Source organism: Oncorhynchus kisutch, linkage group LG16, assembly GCF_002021735.2.
Source record: "Oncorhynchus kisutch isolate 150728-3 linkage group LG16, Okis_V2, whole genome shotgun sequence".
Classification (NCBI taxonomy): Eukaryota; Metazoa; Chordata; class Actinopteri; order Salmoniformes; family Salmonidae; genus Oncorhynchus; species Oncorhynchus kisutch.
The window spans coordinates 33,241,420-33,265,791 of NC_034189.2; the positions used below are offsets into that span (position 1 = coordinate 33,241,420).

A 24,372-nucleotide genomic window follows, 5' to 3' on the forward strand; every position below is an offset into this window, starting at 1 on the left:
GGCTGTTTGGAGCCAAGAACAGCAAGAAAAAATATTCTTAACCAGAGGGGAAAACACACTATTTCAGGTTGTCTAGACGGGAACTTTTTCACTCAGGCCCACCTTCCAGCATTGGGGAACGTCAAGTGGTGTTGAGCTAGACGTTTCTGACAAATTATAAATAGCTCTCTAAGGTATGCAATGACTGACATGACAAGATGAAAATTGATGGTGCACTACCCAATTTCAAAATTGCACCTTGTGCATTCTACTATTACAACCTTCAAGAGTAAGTTGAAAGCCAGATTGAGTTCCTTAAAAATACATTGCGCGCACCACAGTTTGAGGCCCACTGGTCTAGACGATCAGTAACAACTTCAGACTGCTGCAATGAGAAGCATGACAAAGGTCTGGAGGCGAAAAGTTAACCATTTTATTACATTAAAATGTTCCGTACAAACAATGCATACACACTATTTCATATTGCTTCAGATATACGTTTATATTTTTCTGTTAGAATAACTCCAGTTAAACAACTCTGTAACAAAATGCAAGTACAACATTTATGAAAATATAAATATCTCTAAACAGGTAAGTCAGTCCTGACCATAAAAAGAATACCCTAGAAACATTCATTACCAGTATGTCAATTGTGTCGCCAACATGTACGTTTTTAAAAGTAATTCAAGTTACATGACATACAATAATAGCATATACTGGCTTCCATATGGACACATTCAAATATACTCTTAAACTGGCAATATATTATAAGTGGACTTAAACGTCTTCATTAGCAAAGATAATACATTTCTTCAACTTAATCACAGTAAAGCACTCAAACAATTCGGTCATGATGTAAGTTATACAAGCCTTACAAAATGGACCATTGCCAACAGAACAAAACATCAAACTAGTATCGGAACTTTGGCAAATAGAATGTTTGCTTTGAGAGCAATGAAATATGCTAAAGCTTAATACTGCTTAAAATACTTAATACTGCTACTTTAATTTACCTTTGGGCCAGCGTCTCAACTGCTGAAAAAAAGTGAACATACAATTTGACAGAATAGCCCTTAAAAGGTTTTATGGAAAACAAAAACGTTAGGGTGCTGATGAGTCATCCTTGACTGATGATATCTTTTAATTTCATCTCTCTCTCTCTCTCTCTCTCTCTCTCTCTCTCTCTCTCTCTCTCTCTCTCTCTCTCTCAGCTGTAAAATAGAAGACTTTGTAAGGCATGGATGCATATAGCAAGATGCAACATTATGCTCAATAGCGGTGTCCGCTTAAAAACAAATCATTCATGAACCAGAAGACTTAGACCAGCTGTTAATAGATGTTTATACCTGTTTATAAATCTCCTCCTCAAATTCAACACTGCCACTAAAGTACCCTAACTCTCAATAATTGTTCTTCTTTGATCATTTCAAATCAATAAAATTTATTATGTATGCTAGTATATGTATCTCTGCATATACTGTGTTTACAAATTCCCTGCATCTTCGTAATTCTCAGTAGTCTGCATGAAAATGAAATACATTTTAAAATCCAGGTACTCACTTTGATTGCATTAAGAAAAACATATATTTTTTAAGGAGTTGCACAAAATGCAGCAGCAGCCAAGAGAACAAACATTAATATTTCTAAAGAAAAGCATGTATAAGGAAGAGTATTCAAGCTCACTGGAATGGCTTTGGATATGTAAAACAGAGAAATGTAAATATCAACTTTGTTCTTCAAATGCAAAAGGACACAATGGCAAAACAATAGATTAAATATATTAAATATATATTTTCTATATATTTATTCTAGTTTTCAAACCATAAAAACAACTTCATCAGGTGAAGAAAAAAACTAAAACGATACCATAAAGGTTGTCATACATGACTTGAGTGCAGCATTATAGTAGCAGTCAGTTCGTACCCAGAAGACTGACATCTGCAGCTAATTTAGGTGGCTGTAAACAAGAGTAAACTGCATCCCCCCGAGAAACCTCATACATCCACCTCAATCTCACCTACCTAGCATCTTCGCCCATTGCTCCTCTCTCCCACTTTCACTGCAACAGTTCGCTCTTTTTGGTGGGGATGGTGGTCTCAGCCTCCCCAGAGTCAGACACGTTGATGGGGCTATCCCTGGAGAAGACCTCGGTGGACTCCCTCCACAAGCAGTCTGCAATGGTCTTGAAGGCGTGGTTGCCACACTTGGGCCTTATCTTTTGTGAGGCATTGTTGACGATCTGACGACTGTTGGATGTGGCAATCTTGATCTTGAGCGCGGCATCCACCCTGTCCACCACCGTATAGGTGCCAATGCTGCCATCCTCGAAGCCAATGATGATGTTGAGTGCTCGCTGGGACAGGCAGAGGAAGGTGGGCGTCTTGTAAAGGGAGCATGTCCCGATGCTCTTTCCATCTGCCAGACGCATCACGATCAGGTTGGACACCACGCCCACCTCGTCATCCTCATCACTGTTCCGGAAGCAGACATAGACCAGGTAGCGCCCGTCCCTCGACAGCTTCTGCCGCCAGATGATACCGGCGGCGTGGACAAGTCTCAGCTTCCCGCTATGAAGATCCAACACGTTAATGTTCTCGTCACCTTTGGAGATGATGCCCAGTTTCCCATTTGGTGAAATTTGGAACTCCTCCAGATTTTTTAGGAAGTTAGTAGGCAGCTGGACCCGTCTGCAGACAGACTCATCTGCCACACTCCATATAAACACAGTCTCTGTAGATGTGATGAAGACAACAAAGTCTGGGCAGTCAGGAATGAGTTTGAAGTTGATAATGCTAATGCCATCGTCACAGACAAACTTCTTGGAAATACTGCCTGACCAGAGGCTAACAGCGAGCAGCTTGTTTTTTGTGATCCCCACTAGGAAGGTGTTTGCGGTGGTGATCAGTGCATTCTGTAGGGTCACCAGGATGTTGCACACCTTGTGTCCAGTGGCCAGCCTCCAGACTCGGGAGCAGTTCTGTTCGCAGAGGGAAACCACAAACTGGTCATTGTGGGTCATCAGGAGCTGAGATATCTTCTGTCCGTTGATGCGAAAGATGTTTTCGCCAGTGGCCGTGTGCCAGATGTACTGGCTGCACTTGTCATCCGACGTCACCATGAGATCCCCAGAGGATGTCAGGACACAGTTTTCCACCAAGCCCTCATGCTTGAAGACAGTCTCTATGAAGCCTGTGCTGAAGTTCCACTTGTGGATGGCTTCAGAGCCATCCATGGTAAACACAAAGTCCTCCCTGCCAGAAAGCTGTAAGCTCTGGATCTTCTTGCCTGTTTTGTCAATGTTGGACATGGCTGTAATGATGTCAATGTCCCAGACTGATAGCACTCCACTGCTGGCCACAGACAGGAGCAGGTTGTGGTGGATGGACTTGATGAGTTTGACGATGGCCCCAGAGATCTCAATCAGGCTGGCCATGCACTGCCCACTGTCTCTCCTCCACACAAATATGGATGACGTGTTCTCCATGGAGGCCACAATACTTTGGCCATTTTTTGAGAGGACTGCAGCCACGAATCGCTCAGCATGCTTGGCCTTGAACTTCTCTGCCATCTTCCACAACTTGGTGTCCAGGACCTCAATGCTCTTGTCTTTACAGATGAGGATGGAGCGCTGGTCTTCTGACAGCTCAATGCCTACGACCTCGTTCTCATCCCCCCGGCAGTCATAATCTTCCATCAGTCTGGGGTTGGTGATCTCTTTGGTGTTCCACACCGACAGGCTCCCCTCATTATCGATCATCACCATCTGGTGAATGGTGTCCAGGACCAAGATGGACTTGACAAATCCCCCGGAGAACTCCGACGTGACCGTAGCTAGCTTGTCCCCAGTCCCCAGGTGGAAGATGGACGTGGTGTTGAGGTACTGACCACAGAAGGCGTACATTCCATCCGGGGAGCATTGGACGCAGGTGATCTCATACCAGCAGTGGAACAGGTAGAGGGGCCAGCCGTAGAGCAGATCGATGACATTGACATCTTTACTGGCCTCTAGCCAGGCCAAGGCATGATGGCTGGACAGGGTGAACCCATTGATGAAGGCCACCCCTCCTGTGATACCACAGTGCTTGGAGTTCTTGATGTCCACTTCGGACAGCAAGCAAGACTTATGGTTGTCATATATGAGTAGCGTGTTCTTGGTGGTTGCCACAACCAGGTACTTCTCGTCGCTGGTTAGTCTGATTCCCAGGACAACCGAATGGGCTGTGTCTATCTGCCGGAGTAGCTGCCTGCTCTCCACATCCCATGTGCTCACAGACCCATCCTCCAGGGCCACAAGTACGATGTTGGGGGCTAGGGTGGGCAGGATCTCCACGATCTGCATGTAGCTGGAGCACAGCGGCAGCCTTTCAGGGCTGTAGGTGACATCCATGGAGGAGTGGAGGGGCACAATGGAGCAGTATTTGGGGCCGTCCTTGTCGCATTCCAGGAGGAGGTGTTGGAGCTTGGGTAAAGAGGTGACCACAGGGAGGAGCCTCTGCTGCAGCTCTGCGGACAGGGATGCCGGGTTCTTCATGACTTTGATCTTGATGCTGCGCAGCGTGGTGGCCAAAAACTTGAGTTCTTTCTCCTGGGAGTAGTTGTAGGCTACATCTATGTCGGTCAGTGCCTTCTCAAACTGCCCTATCTTGATCATGGTGTAGAGCCAGCTGAAGTTCATGATAACCCCGTACATGAGGTCGTCCATGCGGCCGCTCCTAGTTAGATGGTAGAGGAGCTCCGTCATCTTCCTGTGGTTGACAAAGAAGATATCAGGCTCCAGAAGATTGCACTGGAACACCCAGGGCTGCTCAGGGGTCTGCCTGTCATAGGAGTACTTCTCGGCGGATGCTTCTTTGTGGGACGGCTGCTGGGAGTGTGGATTCTTGTGTTGGGAGATGTTAAGCGAGGCAAAGTGGTTGTTGTCACAGTGGAAGATCTTTTTCCTGCCTCCCGACCATGCCCCCAGGAAGTATTCGGCTAGGAGGCTGTGCATCTGGTGCACATCCTCCTCGTTGCTAAGATACAACTTCTGGGCGATGAGTTGCAGGTGTCTGTTGGCCCACATCATCAGGGTAACATTATGCACCTGCCTTTCCAGAAGGTACCCCTCCAGTTCCTCTTTCAGCCTTGCCACCAGGTCATAAGAGATCCTCAGTGGGTTTTTTAGATTTGAACTCACCATGATATCTCCCAACACACTGTTATCCAATGACAGAATATCTTCCAGCTCTACCTCCGTTAACCCCACATTGGCCATGGTGATGTATCCCAGTGACCTGAATACGAACCGCTGACCCAGTCTGTTCTCCACAGAGTAGAAGAGCTGCTCGATGCTCTCGTGCACGGTGGAGCACAGTGACTTGTCATCCACATCCTTGTGCGAGCGCCAATGCACCACCTCCTGGTAAATGAGGTTGACAAACATGGGAAGCGTACACTTGGCCAGCGCTTCATTGACGTAGATCTGCTGTCCCGAAGTCACCTTTCTCTTCAACCCCAGCAGCTGCTGCTTCAGTATCTGACTACAGGCCTTACGGTCCCGCTGCACCAGCTCTACGTAGCGCCCTTCATCATGAATCAAACAGCGGAGCTTCTGGAGGATTCCGTGTTTTTTGGGTAAAGTGGAGACCACGATGCGGACAGTGCGAGGCAGGTGGGCGGGGAGCCACCACAGCTTGCGGGCCTCGTCGGCTTCCGAGAGCTGCTCCAGGGCATCCAAGATGATGACCAGGGGCCGATGGAAAGAGGGCTCCCCCAGCAGGTTGACCAGCAGCTCCCTCATCTCCTGGATCTTGTTGGGCAAGAAGTGGATCAGGCAACGGTAGTTGATGGCTATCTGCTCGCAGATGCTCTGGAGGAGGGTGCGCAGGTTTGTCGCGAACTCGGAGGAGCCCACAAAGCGAACAATGACAACCGGGTCTGTCTCAGGACCCATCTCCGTCTGGAGCCACGTGTAGGCCTGGAAACAACAAAGAGAGAGAACATAGATTTTGCAACATTCTCAAGGTTAGATGTCTTTCATGAAAGAGCTCTGTGACACAACACACAGAGAGAACAGACCAGACCATGTTGTCAATAATGGATTGCATTTATAAAAACCGTTTTCAAAGTCTCAAAACATCTCAAAGTGCTCTCCATTTTGAGGAAAGGGTTATCTAACTTGAGAAAGGATTTCTGTGAAAGTAGTTTTGTCATTTTTTATAAGCATTTTGCAATCATTTCCCACACAATACACTTTAAAAGGAGTTTCAATAATTATCCTGTATGCAACCCATATAACCCTGCCTGACTCAGGAGACAATAAACAATCAGCAGGCAACATAAAGCTCTACTAAAGAAGAGGGAGCTGGAATTACTATTTGGAAGGCATGGGGCGTGATATGATGCCATGGTTGGAGTTTCAAGTTTCATTAGCCGTATGTACGGTGTACACACCGTCCAACAAAATGTTTACTTGCAGGTTCCTTCTCGACAATCTTCTTTTGGCTGCAGGGACAGTATTGAGTAGCTTGGATGAAAGGTGCCCAGAGTAAATGGCCTGCTCCTCAGTCTCAGTTGCTAATATATGCTTATTATTATTAGTATTGGATAAAAAACATTCTGAAGTTTCTAAACCTGTTTGAATGATGTCTGTGAGTATAACAGAACTCAAATGGCAGGCACAAACCTGAGAAGAAATCCAAACAGGAAGTGAGAAATCTGAGGTTGGTCGATTTTCAACCAAGGCCCTATTGAATTCACAGTGGGATATGAATGAAGTTGCTTCCACTAGATGTCAACAGTCTTTAGAAACTTGAATGTGGCTACTACTGTGTTGTGGGACTGAATAAGAGCTGAATGAGTCAGGTTACTGGCAGAGAGCCATTTCCTGGTCATACGCATTCCACATGATATCGACCTGCGTTCCATTGCTCCTCTAGACACAAAGGAATTCTCTGGTTGGAACTTTATTGAAGATTTATGATAAAAACATCCTAATGATTGATTCTATACTTAGTTTGAAATGTTTCTTCGACCTGAAATATAACTTTTAGAAGTTTTTGTCCGAAGTAATGCTCTTTTGGATATGTGTACCTAACGCGATAACAAAAGTAGCTACTTGGACACAAATAACGGAAATTATCAAACAAATTAAGCATTTATTGTGGAACTGCGATTCCTGGGAGTGCATTCTGATGAAGATCATCAAAGGTAAGGGAATATTTATAATGTGATTTCGGATTTCTGTTGACTCCAAAATAGCGGCTAATTTTATTATTTTCTGAGCGCCGTCTCAGGTTATTGCATGGTTTGCTTTTTCCGTAAAGTTTAAAAAAAATCTGACACAGCGGTTGCATTAAGGAGAGGTATATCTATAATTCTATGTGTATAAATTGGATTAATCATCTACATTATTGATGAGTATTTCTGTTGAATAGATGTGGCTATGCAAAATCACTGGATGTTTTTGGAATGTGGCAATGTAAATGGCAATGTAAATATGATATAAATATGAACTTTATCAAACAAAACATACATGTATTGTGTAACATGAAGTCCTATGAGTGTCATCTGATGACGATCATCAAAGGTTAGTGATTAATGTTATCTCTATTACCTCTATTTAACAATGCACTCTATACTCCTCTGTAAACTGGCCATCTCTGTATACCCGACACAAGACCCACTGGTTGATGCTTATTTATAAAACCCTCTTAGGCCGCACTCTACCCCTATCTGAGATACCGATTGCAGCCCTCATCCTCCACATACAACACCAGTTCTGCCAGTCACATTCTGTTAAAGGGCTCCAAAGCACACACATCCCTGGGTTGCTCCTCCTTTCAGTTCGCTGCAGCTAGGCACTGGAACAAGCTGCAAAAAAACTATCAAACTGGACAGTTTTACCTTCATCTCTATATTCAGAGACTCAATCACATTCCTACTGACACTTGTGGCTGCTTCTTTGTGCTGTTGTCTGTGCCCAACAATGTTTGTACAATGTTTGTGGTGCTACCATGTTGTGCTGCTGGCATATTGTGTTCCTACCATGCTGTGTTGTCATGTGTTGATGCCATGCTGTAATTTTGTCTTAGGTCTCTCTTTCTGTAGTGTTGTCTTGTCTCTCTTGTCATAATGTATGTTTTGCCCTACATTTGTATTTTTAATTCCAGCCCCTCCGTCCCCGCGGGAGGCCTTTTGCCTTTTGGCAGGTCATCATTGTATATAATAAATTGTTCTTAACTGACTTCCCTAGTTAAATAAAGGTAAAACAAAAATTACAATAATAAGTTGTTTAAAATCTGATAACATTCAGAATCAAAAATATGCAAAAGGAGAGAACAGTAGAAAGGGGGCTGAACTCAGTTTGTAGAACTAATACATTATTCAAGAGATTCAATCCTGTGAACATTTTAAGCTTTGCCAAGGCCATGAGCTAAACAGAAAAACAACAATTGAAAATGAAAACATGCTCAAGAGTAAGATAGAAGCAGCCTGCTCCCAGATCTGTTTGTGCTTTTGCCTACTCCATTGTCATTGTCAAGCCAAACATGTTTCGCATGACAATTCCATAAGGAGTTTGCAAGAGAGCAGAAAACGACTGGCACCCAGGCTAAGATAAAAACACCCAATGACTTTCCCATAATGAAAGAGATTTTATGAATCAGCGCTGCTCCCTGTTTCATCCATATTCATAGTTTAATTTCAGAAGAGGACTGGCCACCCCTCATAGCCTGGTTCATAGCCTGGCCACCCCTCATAGCCTGGTTCCTCTCTAGGTTTCTTCCTAGGTTTTGGCCTTTCTAGGGAGTTTTTCCTAGCCACCGTGCTTCTACACCTGCATTGCTTGCTGTTTGGGGTTTTAGGCTGGGTTTCTGTACAGCACTTTGAGATATCAGCTGATGTCCGAAGGGCTATATAAATACATTTGATTTGATGACAGAATTAGCGGTAGTGACAAAAATCTGTGAGTCTGCTCCGGGCGATAGGCTGTGTCAACAGATCCATCATTCCATACCTCCCTCCATTCCCCCATCACTCCTCTTATCCAAAAACACAGACCACCTCCCCACTCATCCTGGCAATGTATAACTCCTGAAGGCCACAGAAGCAGCAAGACAAAGCAAATCAAGAAAAACAGGGGCATCCCACTTTAATGTCTAGCACTGATCTCTGCGACAACTGCTGGAGTTACGTATTTGAAGCAACGATCTGAACAATCTATTTCACCTGTGATAAATTATGTGTCAACCGTGATATATTAGAGGTGAAATAATCTTATTGTGTCTGTGTACACAACTATGATAGTGTAGCCTACCATAGTCCTTCTCTAACTCCTATCATCCCTCTCCTTTCCACCGTTGTTCTGTCTTAATCTATAAACAGCATGTTTCATCCCTGTCTCCTCAGCACTCATCTTGCCTGCCTTTCAGTGAATTAGGAGAGAAATATTTAACACAATGGAGCAGCAGAATGACACTGTGAGAGTTTGGCTTTGTGCCCAAATATGTGTGGCTTAGTCAAGCTTTGTTCCATGCCCGTATTTCATAAAGTAAATCACTTTATCTTACAGAAAGGCAATTTCATGGCATTCATTATAAAGGTTGAAGAGAGAAGCAGGGTAGAGCCACCCGGGTGACTGCACTGTGGGCTCCCTGCAACATGACCCTAATGGGCCCGACTGGCTGAGCAGCCAGATGGCCCAGCAACAGACAGGCCAGTGAGTGAACACTGACTTGACACACACACACGTATGGGCACACAGCGATACAGGCACACATGCATGCATACACAAACATAGGACTCACATGTAGCAAACAAACACATACAGATGGATAATGCATGTGTAGCGAGCACACGCACACACTTGCATACTCTCACACACAGATGGACACACTCACACAGACAAACACAGAGCGAATGAATGTCTGTTGTGCTAGCTAAAGCCATCGTTTAATTTTTTTTATCAACATTTATCTAAACCAGGAAGTCCCATTAAGTCCGAAAGACCAAAAGTACACTCCCCACGGTACATTGGCATGACTCTCACCTGTTTGGCCACCTCTGCTAGCAGCAGTGTCTTCCCCGTGCATGGCCCGCCGTAAACAACCAGAGGGCTCATCCTACTCTCCTTAGACGGTAGCAGATACTCCTGCACCAGGTCCAGTGTCTCGCTCTTATAATCGTAGAACGAAGAGAAGTTCTTACACAGGGACAGGTGCTGGAGGATCTCATCGTACAGGGGGTCCGTCTCTGTGTCAAAGTTCTGCTGGACCGTGGCCTGGATGATGTCCACCATATCCTCATAGAACTGTTTACACAAGCCTTCAACGTAGTGGCTCTCCACCTCTTGGGAGTAGCCTAGCTTCATGTCGCAGTGCGTCACAGAGGAGTAGACGCGGAGGTTTGACGAGGCCACCACTGTTGGGATAAACTCATCCCGCACTTTTAAGAGACGTTCGTAGGCTTCCTGGTTACGCATGACGCGGTCCTCAGCGACGACGATGTCCATGTACTTGGCCATCTCCGGGAGCTTGGCATGTCGGTCGAAGTTGGAGATCTTGCGGATGTAGCAGACACACTTCTTGAGGAAGGCTGGCGTTTGTTTACCCAAGGCGAAGTCCAGTTCATCCTCCAAGGCTGAGAAATGGGAGAAAAACAAACATACAATCAATCAATCCAAAGTTTGAAAGTTTTGTCCATAAAGACATTTGCTATATAATGTTTCTGAGGAGTTAGGCTAACCTTGCGCTTCCAATGCCATTATATAAAACCCACAGATGATTTGGAGTCCTAATATTGGTCAAAGTTATTTGAAAATGTGTCCCTGAAGTAGCCAGGCTACTAACATGCCTACCCCTTTTCAAAGTAACTTGAAAATGCAAGTACTGGGTGCTGTTGTGTGCTCCGAGCTTGTCTTCAAAACAGACACATTTTGAGGTTTGCAAATCTTTTAGTAAAGCTGCACAGATTCTGGCAGTCTTTTTTAGCCTGTCTTTAGTCTGTGATTAGATTTAGTTAAGTTCCCACTATGCCTTGTTTAAGGAGAAACATGGTTGATACAATCACATAAATCAGCATTGCAGCCTTATAACAGACCACTAAAGAGCCAGCTCTACACTGAGAAAACTTGTTATCTAGAACCTTAAAGGGTTCTTTGGTTGTCCCCATAGGAGAACCCTTTGAAGAACCATTACGCTTCCAAATAGAACCCTTTTGGGTTCCATATACAACCCTTTCCACAGAGTTCTACATGAAATCCAAAAGGGTTCTACCTAAAACCAAAAATGTTTCGATCCTAAAAGGGTTACCCTATGGGGACAGCCGAATAACCGTTTTGGAACCCTTTTTTCTATTAGTGTACTGAAACTCTGCCAGCATCTTCTGTGTGGTATCAAACACACTGCAGCGTGCTATAGAAGCAATGGAGAGAAAAGAAGGGGAGAGCGGCTGGAGGGGAAGAGAAGTGAGTGCATGGAAATGCTGTTTGAAGCTTGGTTTTGTCAATAACTGGCATACTGAATGTATTTTTACTTAGGCTACATAAAAGCCTTGGCTATTCCTTTGAACGAATCAAGCATAGAAATCTGCCTACTGGAGATTCTTTTTTTTTCAACGAGTTGGACGGGAAGGATTTACTTAAGACGTCCGGCAAGGCCCTCATCCCTGTCATTCGCAGGAGAAAGAGACTGAGGTATCGTGGACAAAGATCCGGGTGCCTTGTTAGGATCAGTCACCGAGAGGGTAATCTACCTTTACCATTGGTCATATTAGCCAACTTACAATCAATCGATAATAAAATAGATGAACTACGATCACATACATCCTACCAACGGAACATTAAAAACTGTAATATCTTATGTTTCACCAAGTCATGACTGAACAACGACATGAATAACATACAGCTGGCGGGTTTTAAGCTTTTTCGGCAGGATAGAACAGCGGCCTTTGGTAAGACAAGGGGTGGAGGTCTATGTGTATTTGTAAACAGCAGCTGCTGCATGATATCTAAGGAAGTCTCGAGGTTTTGCTCGCCTGAGATAGAGTATCTCATGATAAGCTCTAGACCACAATATTTACCAAGAGAGTTTTCATCTGTATATTTCGTAGCTGTCTACATACCACCACAAACCGATGCTGGCACTAAGACCGCACTCAATGAGCTGTATACGGCCATAAGTAAACGGGAAAATGCTCATTCAGAGGCGGCAATCCTAATGGCCGGGGATATTAATGCAGGAAAACTCAAATCAGTTTTTCTTAATTTCTACTAACATGTTAAATGTGCAACCAGAGGGAAAAAACCTCTAGACCACCTTTACTCCACACACAGAGACGTGTACAAAGCTCTCCCTTGTCCTCCATCTTTCAAATCTGACCATAATTCTATCATCCTGATTCCTACTAACAAACAAAAACTAAGCAGGAAGCACCAGTGACTGGGTCAATAAGAAAATGGTGAGATGAAGCAGATACTAAACTACAGGACTGTTTTTCTAGCACAGATTGGAATATGTTCCGCGATTCTTACGATGGCATTGAGGAGTACACCACATCAGTCACTGGCTTCATCAATAAGTGCATCGATGACATCGTCCCCACAGTGACCGTACGTACATACCACAACCAGAAGCCATGGATTACAGTCAACATCGCACTGAGCTAAAGGGTAGAGCTGCCGCTTTAAAGGAGCGGGACTCTAACCCGGAAGCTTATAAGAAATCCCGTTATGCCCTCCGACGATCTATCAAACAGGCAAAGCATCAATACAGGACGAAGATTGAATCATACTACACCGGCTCTGACGCTCGTCGGATGTGGCAGGGCTTGCACACTATTACAGACTACAAAGGGAAGCACAGCCATGAGCTGACCAGTGACACGAGGCTACCAGACAAGCTAAATTACTCCTATGCTCATTTTGAGGCAAGTAACAGTGAAGCACGCATGAGAGCATCAGTTGTTCTGGATGACTGTGTGATCACGCTCTCCGTAGACGATGTGAGTAAGACCTTTAAACAGGTCAACATTTACAAGGCTGCAGGGCCAGACGGATTACCAGGACGTGTATTCCGAGCATGCGCTGACCAACTGGCAAGCGTCTTCACTGACATTTTCAACCTGTCCCTGACTGAGTCTGTAATACCAACATGTATCAAACTGACCACCATAGTCCCCGTGCCCAAGAACACTAAGGTAACCTGCCTAAATGACTACTGACCTGTAGCACTCATGTCTGTAAACATGAAGTGCTTTGAAAGACTGGTCATGGCTCACATAAACACCATTATCCCAGAAACCCTAGACCCACTCCAATTTGCATACCGCCCATACAGATGCATACAGATCCACAGATGATGCAATCTCTATTGCACTCAACACTGCCCTTTCCTACCTGGACAAAAGGAACACCTACTGTACGTGAGAATGCTATTCATTGATTATAGCTCAGCGTTCAACACCATAGTGCCCTCAAAGCTCATCACTAAGCTAAGGTCCCTGGGACTAAACACCTCCCTCTGCAAATGGATCCTGGACATCCTGATGGGCCACCCCCAGGTGGTAAGGGTAGGTAACAACACATCTGCCACTCTGATCCTCAACAGGGGGGCCCCTGTGGCGTGTGCTCAGTCCCTCCTGTACTCCCTGTTCACTCATGACTGCATGTCCAGGCACGAATCCAACACCATCATCAAGTTTGCCAATGACACAACAGCGATCACCAACAACGATGAGACAGCCTATAGGGAGGAGGTCAGAGACCTGGATGTGTTGTGCCAGGACAAAAACCTCTCCTTCAACGTGATCAAGACAAACTAAATGATTGTGGTCTGCAGGAAAAGGAGGACCGAGCATGCCCCCATTCTCATCGACCGGGCTGCAGTGGAGCAGGTTGAGAACTTCAAGTTCCTTGATGTCCACATCACCAACAAACTGTCATGGTCCAAACACACTAAGATAGCCGGGAAGAGGGCACGACAAATCCCCCTCAGGAGACTGAAAAGATTTGGCATGGATCCTCAGATCCTCAAAAGCTTCTACAGCTGCACCATCGATAGCATCACTGCCTGGTATGGAAACTGCTCGACCCCAGACCGCAAGGCCCTACAGAGGGCAGTGTGTACGGTCCAGTACATCACTGGGGCCAAGCTTCCCGCCATCCAGGACCTCTATAACAGGCGGTGTCAGAGGAAGGCACTAAAAATTGTCAAAGACACCAGCCACCCTAGTCGTAGACTGCTCTCTCTGCTACCGCATGGCAAGCGGTACCGGAGCGCCAAATCTAGATCCAAAAGGCTTCTTAACAGCTTCCTCCCCCAAGTCATAAGACTCATGAACAGCTAATCAAAAGGCTTTCCAGACCCCTCTTTTATGCTGCTGCTTCTCTCTGTTTATTATCTATGCATGGTCACTTTAACTCTACCTACATGTACATAACTACCTCAAATACCTCGACTAACCAGTGCCCCGGCACATTGACTCTGTACTGGTACCCCCTGTACCTTCGTGGCCAAAGGTTTTGAGAATGACACTATTCATTTTCACAAAGTCTGCTGCCTCAGTTAGTATTATGGCAATTTGCATATACTCCAGCATGTTATGAAGAGTGATCGGATGAATTGGAATTAATTGCAGTGTCCCTTTTTGCCATGCAAATAACTGAATCCCCCAAAAACATTTCCACTGTATTTCAGCCCTGCCACAAAAGCACCAGCTGACATCATGTCAGTGATTCTCTCGTTAACACAGGTGTGAGTGTTGACGAGGACAAGGCTGGAGAACACTGTCAAGCTGATTGAGTTCGAAAAACAGACTGGAAGCTTCAAAAGGAGGGTGGTGCTTGGAATCATTGTTCTTCCTCTGTGAACCATGGTTACCTGCAAGGAAACACATGCCATCATCATTGCTTTGCACAAAGGGCCTTCACAGGCAAGGATATTGCTGCCAGTAAGATTGCACCTAAATCAACCATTTATCGGATCATCAAGAACTTCAAAGAGAGCGTTTCAGTGGTTGTGAAGAAGGCTTCAGGGTACCCAAGAGAGTCCAGCAAGTGCCAGGACCGTCTCCTAAAGTTGATTCAGCTGCGGGACCGGGGCACCACCAGTACAGAGCTTGTTCAGGAATGGAAGCAGGCAGGTGTGAGTGCATCTGCACACACAGTGAGGTGAAGACTTTTGGAGGATGGTGTCAAGGAGGGCAGCAAAGAAGCAAATTCTCTCCAGGAAAAACATCAGGGGCAGACTGATATTCTGCAAAAGGCACAGGGATTGGACTACTGAGGGCTGGGGTAAAGTCATTTTCTCTGATGAATCCCCTTTCCAATTGTTTGGGGCATCCGGAAAAAAGCTTTTCCAGAGAAGACAAGGTGAGCGCTACCATCAGTCCTGTGTCATGCCAACAGTAAAGCATCCTGAGACCATTCATGTGTGGGGTTGCTTCTCAGCCAAGGGAATGGGCTCACTCACAATTTTGCCTAAGAACACAGCCATGAATAAAGAATGGTACCAACACATCTTCCTGAGAGCAAATTCTCCCAACCATCCAGGAACAGTTTGATGATGAACAATGCATTTTCCAGCTTGATGGAGCACCTTGCCATAAGGCAAAAGTGATAACTAATTGGCTCGGGGAACAAAACATCGATATTTTGGGTCCATTGCCAGGGAACTCCCCAGATCTTAATCCCAATTGAGAAGTTGTGGTCAATCTTCAAGAGGCGGGTGGACAAACAAAAACCCACAAATTCTGACAAACTCCAAGCATTGATTATGCAAGAATGGGCTTCCATTTTGCCCAGAATTTAATTGACAGCATGCCAGGGCGGATTGCAGAGGTCTTGAAAAAGAAGTGTCAACACCGCAAATATTGACTCTTTGCATCAACTTCATATAATTGTCAATAAAAGCCTTTGACACTTATGAAATGCTTATAATTATACTTCAGTATTCCATAGTAACATCTGACAAAAAATATCTAAAGACACTGAAGCAGCAAACTTTGTGGAAATTAATATTTGTGTCAATCTCAAAACTTTTGGCCACGACTGTATATAGCCCCGCTATTGTTATTTTACTGCTGCTGTTTAATTATTATAATTTGTTTTTCTTCTCAATTTTTCCTTAGCATGTTTTTCTTCTTAACTTCTTAAAGCATTGTTGGTTAAGGCCTTGTAAGTAAGCATTTCACTGCAAGATCGACACCTGTTGTATTCATGTGACAAATAAGATTTGATTTGGTGAAATTACTTTGTGTGAATTTATAATGTCCACAGCGTATATGGCTCAGCAGGGGAAAATAGTTAGAAACAACTTCGAAACTCCCCATATATTTATTAAAAAGTAGACTGCCACGAGCTGTCATGCTGCTTTCTCTCTAGGTACAAATGACTGGCCTACAAAGAAACCCAGCGGGAACCCATGATGCCAATGTCCCACAAAACTCAAGAAACCTTGCACAGTACATCAATCAAAAAAGGTTACAGAGAGATGCCAGAGAAACACCTTGCAGATACCTGGAATATACTTATTTTTCTCTCATCCTCAGAATGGATGATATTTTTAAAAGTTAAATTTGTAAGTTTTATTTAACTAGGCAAGTCAGTTAAGAACAATTTCTTATTTACAATGACGGCCTACCCCCGCCGGAAGATGCTGAGCCAATTGTGCACCACCCTATGGGACTCCCAATCACGGCCGGTTGTGATACAGCCTGGAATCAAACCAGGCTCTGTAGTGACGCATCAAGCACTGAGATGCATTGCCTTAATCTGCTGTTCCACTCTGGAGCCCCCCAAAATGATAGTGCCCAATTGGATCAGTGCTTATTAGATTATCCCAATTTGGAAGACTTTTGGAGCACTCTAGACCATACATGCTTTAAATTGTAAACAGAGGGTGACAATGAATATTTAGATCAATCTGTTTATTGTTATATCTGGGCTGTATGAGAAGGCTTATCTGTATTTTTCTTTAAACTGAAGATGCTCTGATGGTACATTCACATTGGCTCATGAGGAAAACTGATTACTACCATAAAAGAATCATAATAATTACTTAACTGATTTAACTAAAGCCTGAGAACTACTCCCCCAGTTAAATGTTCTCGGCACAATTAATGGACGCAAACAAACATATATTGGTTATACAGTATAGCTCAATAAACATTATTATGTAAAGAAGAGAACACCACAGAACTGAAAAACACAAGATACAACACCCTTTTAGAAGAAGAAGAAGGAAAAAAGCTAAGAAGAAAACAGATGAAGAAGAACATTGAATAAACACAGAAGAAGGAGAAGAAAAGACAGGAGTAGCCTACATACCAGAGCAGAGGAATTTCTTGGCTTGGGGGGGCTTCATGGTACCCTTCTCCTGGAGCTGGAGGACAGACCTACGGAAGATCCTCTTGATCTCCTCAGACACGTTCCTCCACGCCTTGTCGTTCTTCATCTTGGCTGCATTACTCGACTCCATCTGTAGATGAGAAGGAGAGTAAGGGAGTTTATAATATTGATATTGGCCCACAGTTCCGCTTTTTTGAACATACACTATACAGAAGTATATGGACACATCTTCAAATTAGTGGATTCGGCTATTTCAGCCACATTCGTTACACACAGCCATGCAATCTCTATAGACCAACATTGGCAGCAGAATGGCCTTACTGAAGAGCTCAGTGACTTTCAACATGACACTATAATAAGCTTCCACCTTTCCAACAAGACAGTTCGTCAAATTTTGGCCCTGTTAGAGCTGCCCCGGTCAACTGTAAGTGCTGTTATTGAGAATTGGAGACGTCTAGGAGCAAAAACGGCTCAGATGCGAAGTGGTAGGCCACACAAGCTCACAGAACAGGATTGCCGTGTACTGAAGCGCATAGACATCCTCTGTCCTCGGTTGCCACATTCACTACTGAGTTCCAAACTGCCTCTTGAAGCAACTTCATAACAAGAACTGTTCGTTGGGACCTTCATGAAAAGGGTTTCTATGGCCTAGCAGCCGCACACAAGCCTTATATCACCATGTGCAATGCAAAGTGTCGGCTGGAGTGGTGTAAAGCTAGCTGACTCTGAAGCAGTGGAAACGCGTTCTCTGGAGTGATGAATCACGCTTCACCATCTGGCAGTCCGACGGACGAATCTGGGTTTGTCAGATGCCAGGAGAACGGCTACTTGCCTGAATCCATAGTTCCAACTGAAAGTTTGTTGGAGGAGGAATCATGGTCTGGGGCTGTTTTTTGTGGTTCGGCTAGGCCCCTTAGTTCCAGTGAAGGGAAATCTTAACACTACAGCATACAATGACATTTTAGATGATTCTGTGCTTCCAACTTTGTGGCAAAAGTTTGGGGCAAGCTCTGTCCTGTTTCAGCATGACAATGCCCCCGTGCACAAAGTGAAGTCCATACAGAAACAGTTTGTTGAGATCGGTGTGGAAGAACTTGACTGGCCTGCACAGAGCCCTGACCTCAACTCCATAGAACACCTTTGCGATGAATTGGAAAGTCAACATCAGTGCCTGACCTCACTAATGCACTTGTGGCTGAATAGAAGCAAGTCCCTGCAGCAATGTTGGAATGCAATAGTGGAATGCCTTCCCAGAAGAGTCAAGGCTGTGATAGCAGCAAAGGGGGGACCAACTCCATATTAATTCCCATACATTTGGAATGAGATGTTCGACGTGCAGGTGTCCACATACTCCTTGTTATGTAGTGAATATAGTAGATTAAAGAATACATAGCTATCTCAATTGGTAAGCTATTGATGTTGGTTTTGGATGGTAGTCTTAACAAAGCCAGAGACCTACAGAAGTTGGCAAAAGGAAGAAAGTTGAGTTGGTAAATAGTGGAAACTATTGGAGTTGTTTAGGTCAAAGGCAAACCGATGCAATATAGTGCATTATCTCCACAAGCTGAACTGGACCACAGAGACACACTATAGTGGAAATGCAATCTATACCTGCTGATCCTACTGTGTTTGTTTTTGTGTCTAATACCCTCGAGCTACAGTAGACATCCCTTGAGAGAGGAAGTCAATGATATTCATGAGAGAAGATTCCAGGATGCCAACCCTGCTGTTTTTCTAATTTCCCTCCGACCTCCATCCAAGTGGAAGAGCTGCATTGAGTGACAAAAGCGCTAATGTTTAGCTAGATTTCACAGCATGCTAACCTAGCACACAGTGACACAGGCACTAACATTTAGGTAGACAAAGCAGCTGTAGTTACATGGTGACTGTTACACAGGTATACACAAATGTTTAGCTAGCCACTACAGCATATGTAATATGCTTACCTTAAAACTAACTTGCCTAGCACTGTAGTTAAATGTATAGGAGGATATCTGCAGATATGTTTACTGCTAGTTCCAACTCACAGTAAGATTACCAAGCTTTTGAGTCTTTTAAGAAAATAAAGGGTACATCTTTATAGCTCTCATAAACTTTCCACGAGGCCAACAAATTCTAATGGGGGCAGAAAGTTGAAGTTTAAACGTTTTGTATAAAAGAAGGTTTGAGAGTTGTTGACAAATTACTTTTACTAGCTAATTTTACTGCTGCTTTAAAAAGCTTTTTGTGACTGTGAACCCAAGGACATGTGTTCAAGCATAACAGTTGGCTCTCCGTAAGGATGTTTCAGTATCTTGGGTAAGTCTAACTGAAACCTACTCATTTAGTCTTTGCCATGATCCAAGAGAAACTGGCCACAGCCCACTCAACTACCATTCCAGAAGAACTGGGTTAGGATCTTGGCATAACGTTCTATTGGTTTAAGGCTGAAGGGTTCAGGGTTCATCTTACTGAGTTTTTGTAGTTTGGGCTTTGGGTTTAAAGTAGTAGAGTTTGGTGTGGCTGGGTTTGAGGTAAAATGGTTCAAATCTTACTGAGTTCTGGTAGTTCTTCAACATCTGGGCTTTGGGTTTGAGGTAGTAGGCTGGTGGCACGGCATTCTCGTCTCGGCAGTACCACTCCTCCAGGATGTGTGTGTCTAGCCCCGCCTCCACCGCCGCATCCAGGATCCTCTCAAACTCTGGAGCTTCCACTTCCCCTGGAACGCGGATACTGCCATACTTCTCCCCCACCAGCCCCTATGAGCAAGGAAAGAACAAGGAATGAGGGTAGGAGGAAAGAAAGATGGAGAGAGGTAGAACGGTCATCATCATCACCACTTGACTTTCTATTATCATTGGTTTCAAGGTTCATAGTTAGTCTCAAATATACTCAGAGATTGAGTGTATGATTATGACTTTCTGCACAGCCGTTTGCCGTGAAGTGCTTATTCCGTGAAGGCATCCAGGCAAACAGGGAGACAATGACAGCATTTCATTAGTGTGTCTTGTGTGTACCGGTCTGCTCTGTCACCCGAGGCTTAGAGTTCATAATTTTTTCTGTTTTCTTTCTTCCTTTTAGAATGTGAATTCACAGTACACAGCTAGACTGAAAGGCAAACAACTGGGCAAAGTAAATGGTCATGGCGAAGTGCTGAGTGTATCAGAAATGTATTTTATTTGCTATTAATTTGTCTGTGGTCTTTTGAATGTAAAATAATTGTATGGAATGGAATAATGGAGTACGGATATGTCTGTTGCTACAGAGTGGAAGACAGCTTGGTGATTAAGAGCATTGGGCCAGTAACCAAAGAATAAAGGTGTACTGTTGTCATGAATAGCATAATCTTCATCATTATCATCTTCAACAGCAACACCGCCATTATCACGATGATCACCACGGTCTCCCTATAATAGTATGGCCAGGGATACAAAATTATATAAAGCCACACTGCCCACACATGCTTGATAGAATAATAATGTTGTAACGGCGTTCTTCGTTTGTCGAAAGAGAGTCGGACCGAAATGCAGCGTGGTGGTTACTCATGTCTTTAATGAAAATAAGTGCGATACATGAAAATAACTAATAAATACAAAAACAACAAACGGAACGTGAAACCTAATACAGCCTATCTGGTGAACACTACACAGAGACAGGAACAATCACCCACGAAATACAAAGTGAAACTCAGGCTACCTAAATACGGTTCCCCATCAGAGAAAACAAGAATCACCTGACTCTGATCGAGAACCGCCTCAGGCAGCAAAGCCTACACTCGACACACCCCTAATCAACCACAATCCCAATGCCTACAAAAAAAAACAATACGACAACACAATAACCCATGTCACACCCTGGCCTGAACAAATAATTAAAGAAAACACAAAATACTAAGACCAAGGCGTGACAAATGTTTTATTTAATCTTACTTTCTTTGCCTATCCCACTGAAAGAATCTGCACGAGCTCATTCTCTTTCTTAGCACACAGAAGCACACTTCTCAATATGCTTTTGAGCGACGACCAATTCATTACCATTACCATTATTAGGAAAAATTACCAGTCGAGGCTTGATGTGCAAAATCACACGCATGTGAGGAGAATGGGAGAAAAAGCAGAGCATCACTGGAAAGCATAGTAAATATCCAGCTGATCCCTACTACAGTACTACGACATGAGTAGGAAACACACACTGATACCCGCGGGGTAGAGAGAAGGGGTGACTGAACTCTCTCAAGCAAAAAGGATGTCAGTCTGCCATTGGCAAAGACACATCAATGCCAGAATGCGACTTTGCGATCCTGGCATAGTGTAAGATCAGCTCTATCTCTGACAAATGCCTTTTTGAGGAAAAAAACAAATCCATATCAAATTAGTGGCTTTTCTATTTGTTGTCTATAATATATGTGACTTATCGTACAATCAAGTATTTTTGATGAAAAAAAACTGACCAAGATCAAATTAGTGGCTTGTACCGTATTTGAGATTGTGTCCTGTCTTTTCTTGGGGAAACAAGTTGGAGGTACAGCAAAAGACAAATTAATAGGGTTAGCTAGCTATTTTTTCTACCCAAAACAATTTCGATTCGGGGCCTGCAGAACAAAATGGAGGCAGTTCCCCTGAAATAGCTTGGCAAGAGATCTGAGGGAGAGAGATGAGTTATGTCAGCTGTTTCAAGACATGAAAAAAAAGTGACAGTCGTACATAGACGCTGACCGAGATCACAACAACCTCCCTGACATAAAGGGAATGGAAAGTTTCAAAAAACAGAGTGAGATGAGATACATTCTCCTTATTAGGAACTAATGACAGTTCCAATCAAAACCCTTCATCAGCTGTTTTCTTTAACAGAGCCAGACTACGGCAGAGCTTTTTGTGGGAACTGCAGATCAGTTTGTCATTGGGGGATGGAGACATCTGGGAAAGAGCTGAACTAAGCTTAGACAGAGTGAGAGAGATGGAAAGAGAGATATTGAGATAGAAGGAGAGGGAGAGTCTTCTCTGAGCTGCTGACAAAGTCTATGTCAGCTTGCCTTGCAGGGACAGCAGGAAAGGACAGGATGGGTGAGTGACTGCAATTGTGTGTCTGTGTCATTGGTGTGTGGGTGGATTGGTGTGTGAGAGAGATTAGAGCAAGTTTACACATACAATGTCAGCAAAAACACTACAGCAAATATTACAATACCTTACAGTCCACAAAAACACTACAATAAAAATTACAGTATACTGCAATCTGCAAAAACACTACATTAATTACTATAGTATATACTACAGTTTTATGTTACTACAGTATTTTTGCTATAAATAAATACTACAGTACACTACAGTATATGCTATGGTATTTGCTGTAGTGTTTTTGCAGACTCTAGTCCTCAAAAACAATACAGTGAATACTACAGCAAAGTCCGCACAAACACTACAGTGAATACCATAGTATTCTTTCATGTGGGTTGGCCCTTTATGTACGTACTGTCCTGTCACACACACTTGCAGATGCCAGATGCAATCCCCTCTCCCTTTCTCTGACCCCCTCTCTCTTCCCTCGCTGTCTCTCACTTGTATCTATCTCTATGTACATTGGCTTCAGAAAGTATTCACACCCTTGATTTTTTTCCACATTTTGTTGTGCTACAGCCTGAATTTAAAATGAATTAAATTAAAGAAGAAAACATGTCACCGGCCTTCACAAAATACTCCAAAAAAAATGTAACGCATAATTTAAAAATGAAAATCTGAAATGTCTTGAGTCAATAAGAATTCAACCCCTTTGTTGTGGCAAGCCTAAATAACTTAAGGAGTAAAAATGTGCTTCACAAGTCACATAACAAGATGCATGGACTCACAGTACAATACTAGTGTTTAACATGATTTTTCAATGACTAAGACCAAAGGTGTTTTTCTAATGCCTCGCAAAGGGCAACTATTGGCAAAAGAAAAAAAACAGATTTTGAATATCCGTTTGAGCATGGTGAAGTTATTTATTACACTTTGGATGGTGTATAAATACTGCCAGTCACTACCAAGATAAAGGCGTCTTTCCTAACTCAGTTGCCAGAGAGGAAGGAAACCAATTAGGGATTTCACCATGAGGCCAATGGTGACTTTAAATAGTTACAGAGTTTAATGGCTGTGATAGGATAAAACTGAAGATGGGATCAACAACCTTGTAGTTACTCCACAATACTAACCTAATTGACAGAGTAAAAAGAAGGAAGCCTGTTGTAACGGTCGTCGTATGAAGGAGAGGACCAAAGTGCAGCGTGGTAAGTGTTCATCTTGATTTTTAATACGAATAGTGAACACTGAAACAAAAAAACAATAAAACGACAAACGAACAGTCCTGAACTGTGAAATAAAACACAGAACAGAAAATAAACACCCACGAAACACAAGTGGGAACCTAAGTATGATTCTCAATCAGAGACAACTAACGACACCTGCCTCTGATTGAGAACCATACCAGGCCAAACGCAAACACAACATAGAAAACGGAACATAGACAACCCACCCAACTTACGCCCTGACCATACCAAAACTAAGACATAAATAAAAAAACTAAGATCAAAACGTGACACCTGTACAGAAGAAAATATATTCTAAAATTAATCTTTGTTTGCAACAAAGCACTAAACTAATACTGCAAAAATGTGGCAAAGAAATGTACTTTTTGTCCTGAATACTAAGTTTTATGTTTGGGGGAAATCCAAAACAACACATTATTGAGTACCACTCTCCATATTTTCAAGCATAGTGGAGGTTGCATCATGTTATGGGTATATTTGTAAATGATAAGGACTGGGGAGTTTTTCAGGATAAACATAGAAATGGAATGGAGCTAATCATTGGCAAAAATCCTAGAGGAAAACCAGAAAATGGGAGATCAATTCATCTTTCAGAAGGACAATAACCTTAAACAGAAGGCCAAATCCACGCTGGAGTTGCTCACCAAGAAGACAGCAAATGTTCCTGAGTGGCCGAGTTACAGTTTTGACTTAAATCTTCTTGAAAATCTATGGCAAGACCTGAAAATGGTTGTCAAGCAATGATCAACAACAATTTTGACAGAGCTTGAAGAATTTTGGAAATACCCAG

The 24,372-nt window shown here is 43.5% G+C and overlaps 1 protein-coding gene across 1 annotated transcript; it reads right to left on the bottom strand.

Moving 5' to 3' along the window:
- Positions 1-390: 390 nt before the first annotated feature.
- LOC109906869 (NACHT and WD repeat domain-containing protein 2-like) lies at positions 391-20,248 on the bottom strand. The gene is made up of 4 exons (XM_031792234.1): positions 19,837-20,248; positions 17,282-17,432; positions 10,007-10,596; positions 391-5,935 (listed from the first exon to the last, which is right to left on the bottom strand). The coding sequence occupies exons 1-4, from the start codon at positions 19,858-19,860 to the stop codon at positions 2,036-2,038; spliced, it is 4,665 nt and encodes a 1,554-aa protein (XP_031648094.1). The 5' UTR covers positions 19,861-20,248; the 3' UTR covers positions 391-2,035.
- Positions 20,249-24,372: the final 4,124 nt, after the last annotated feature.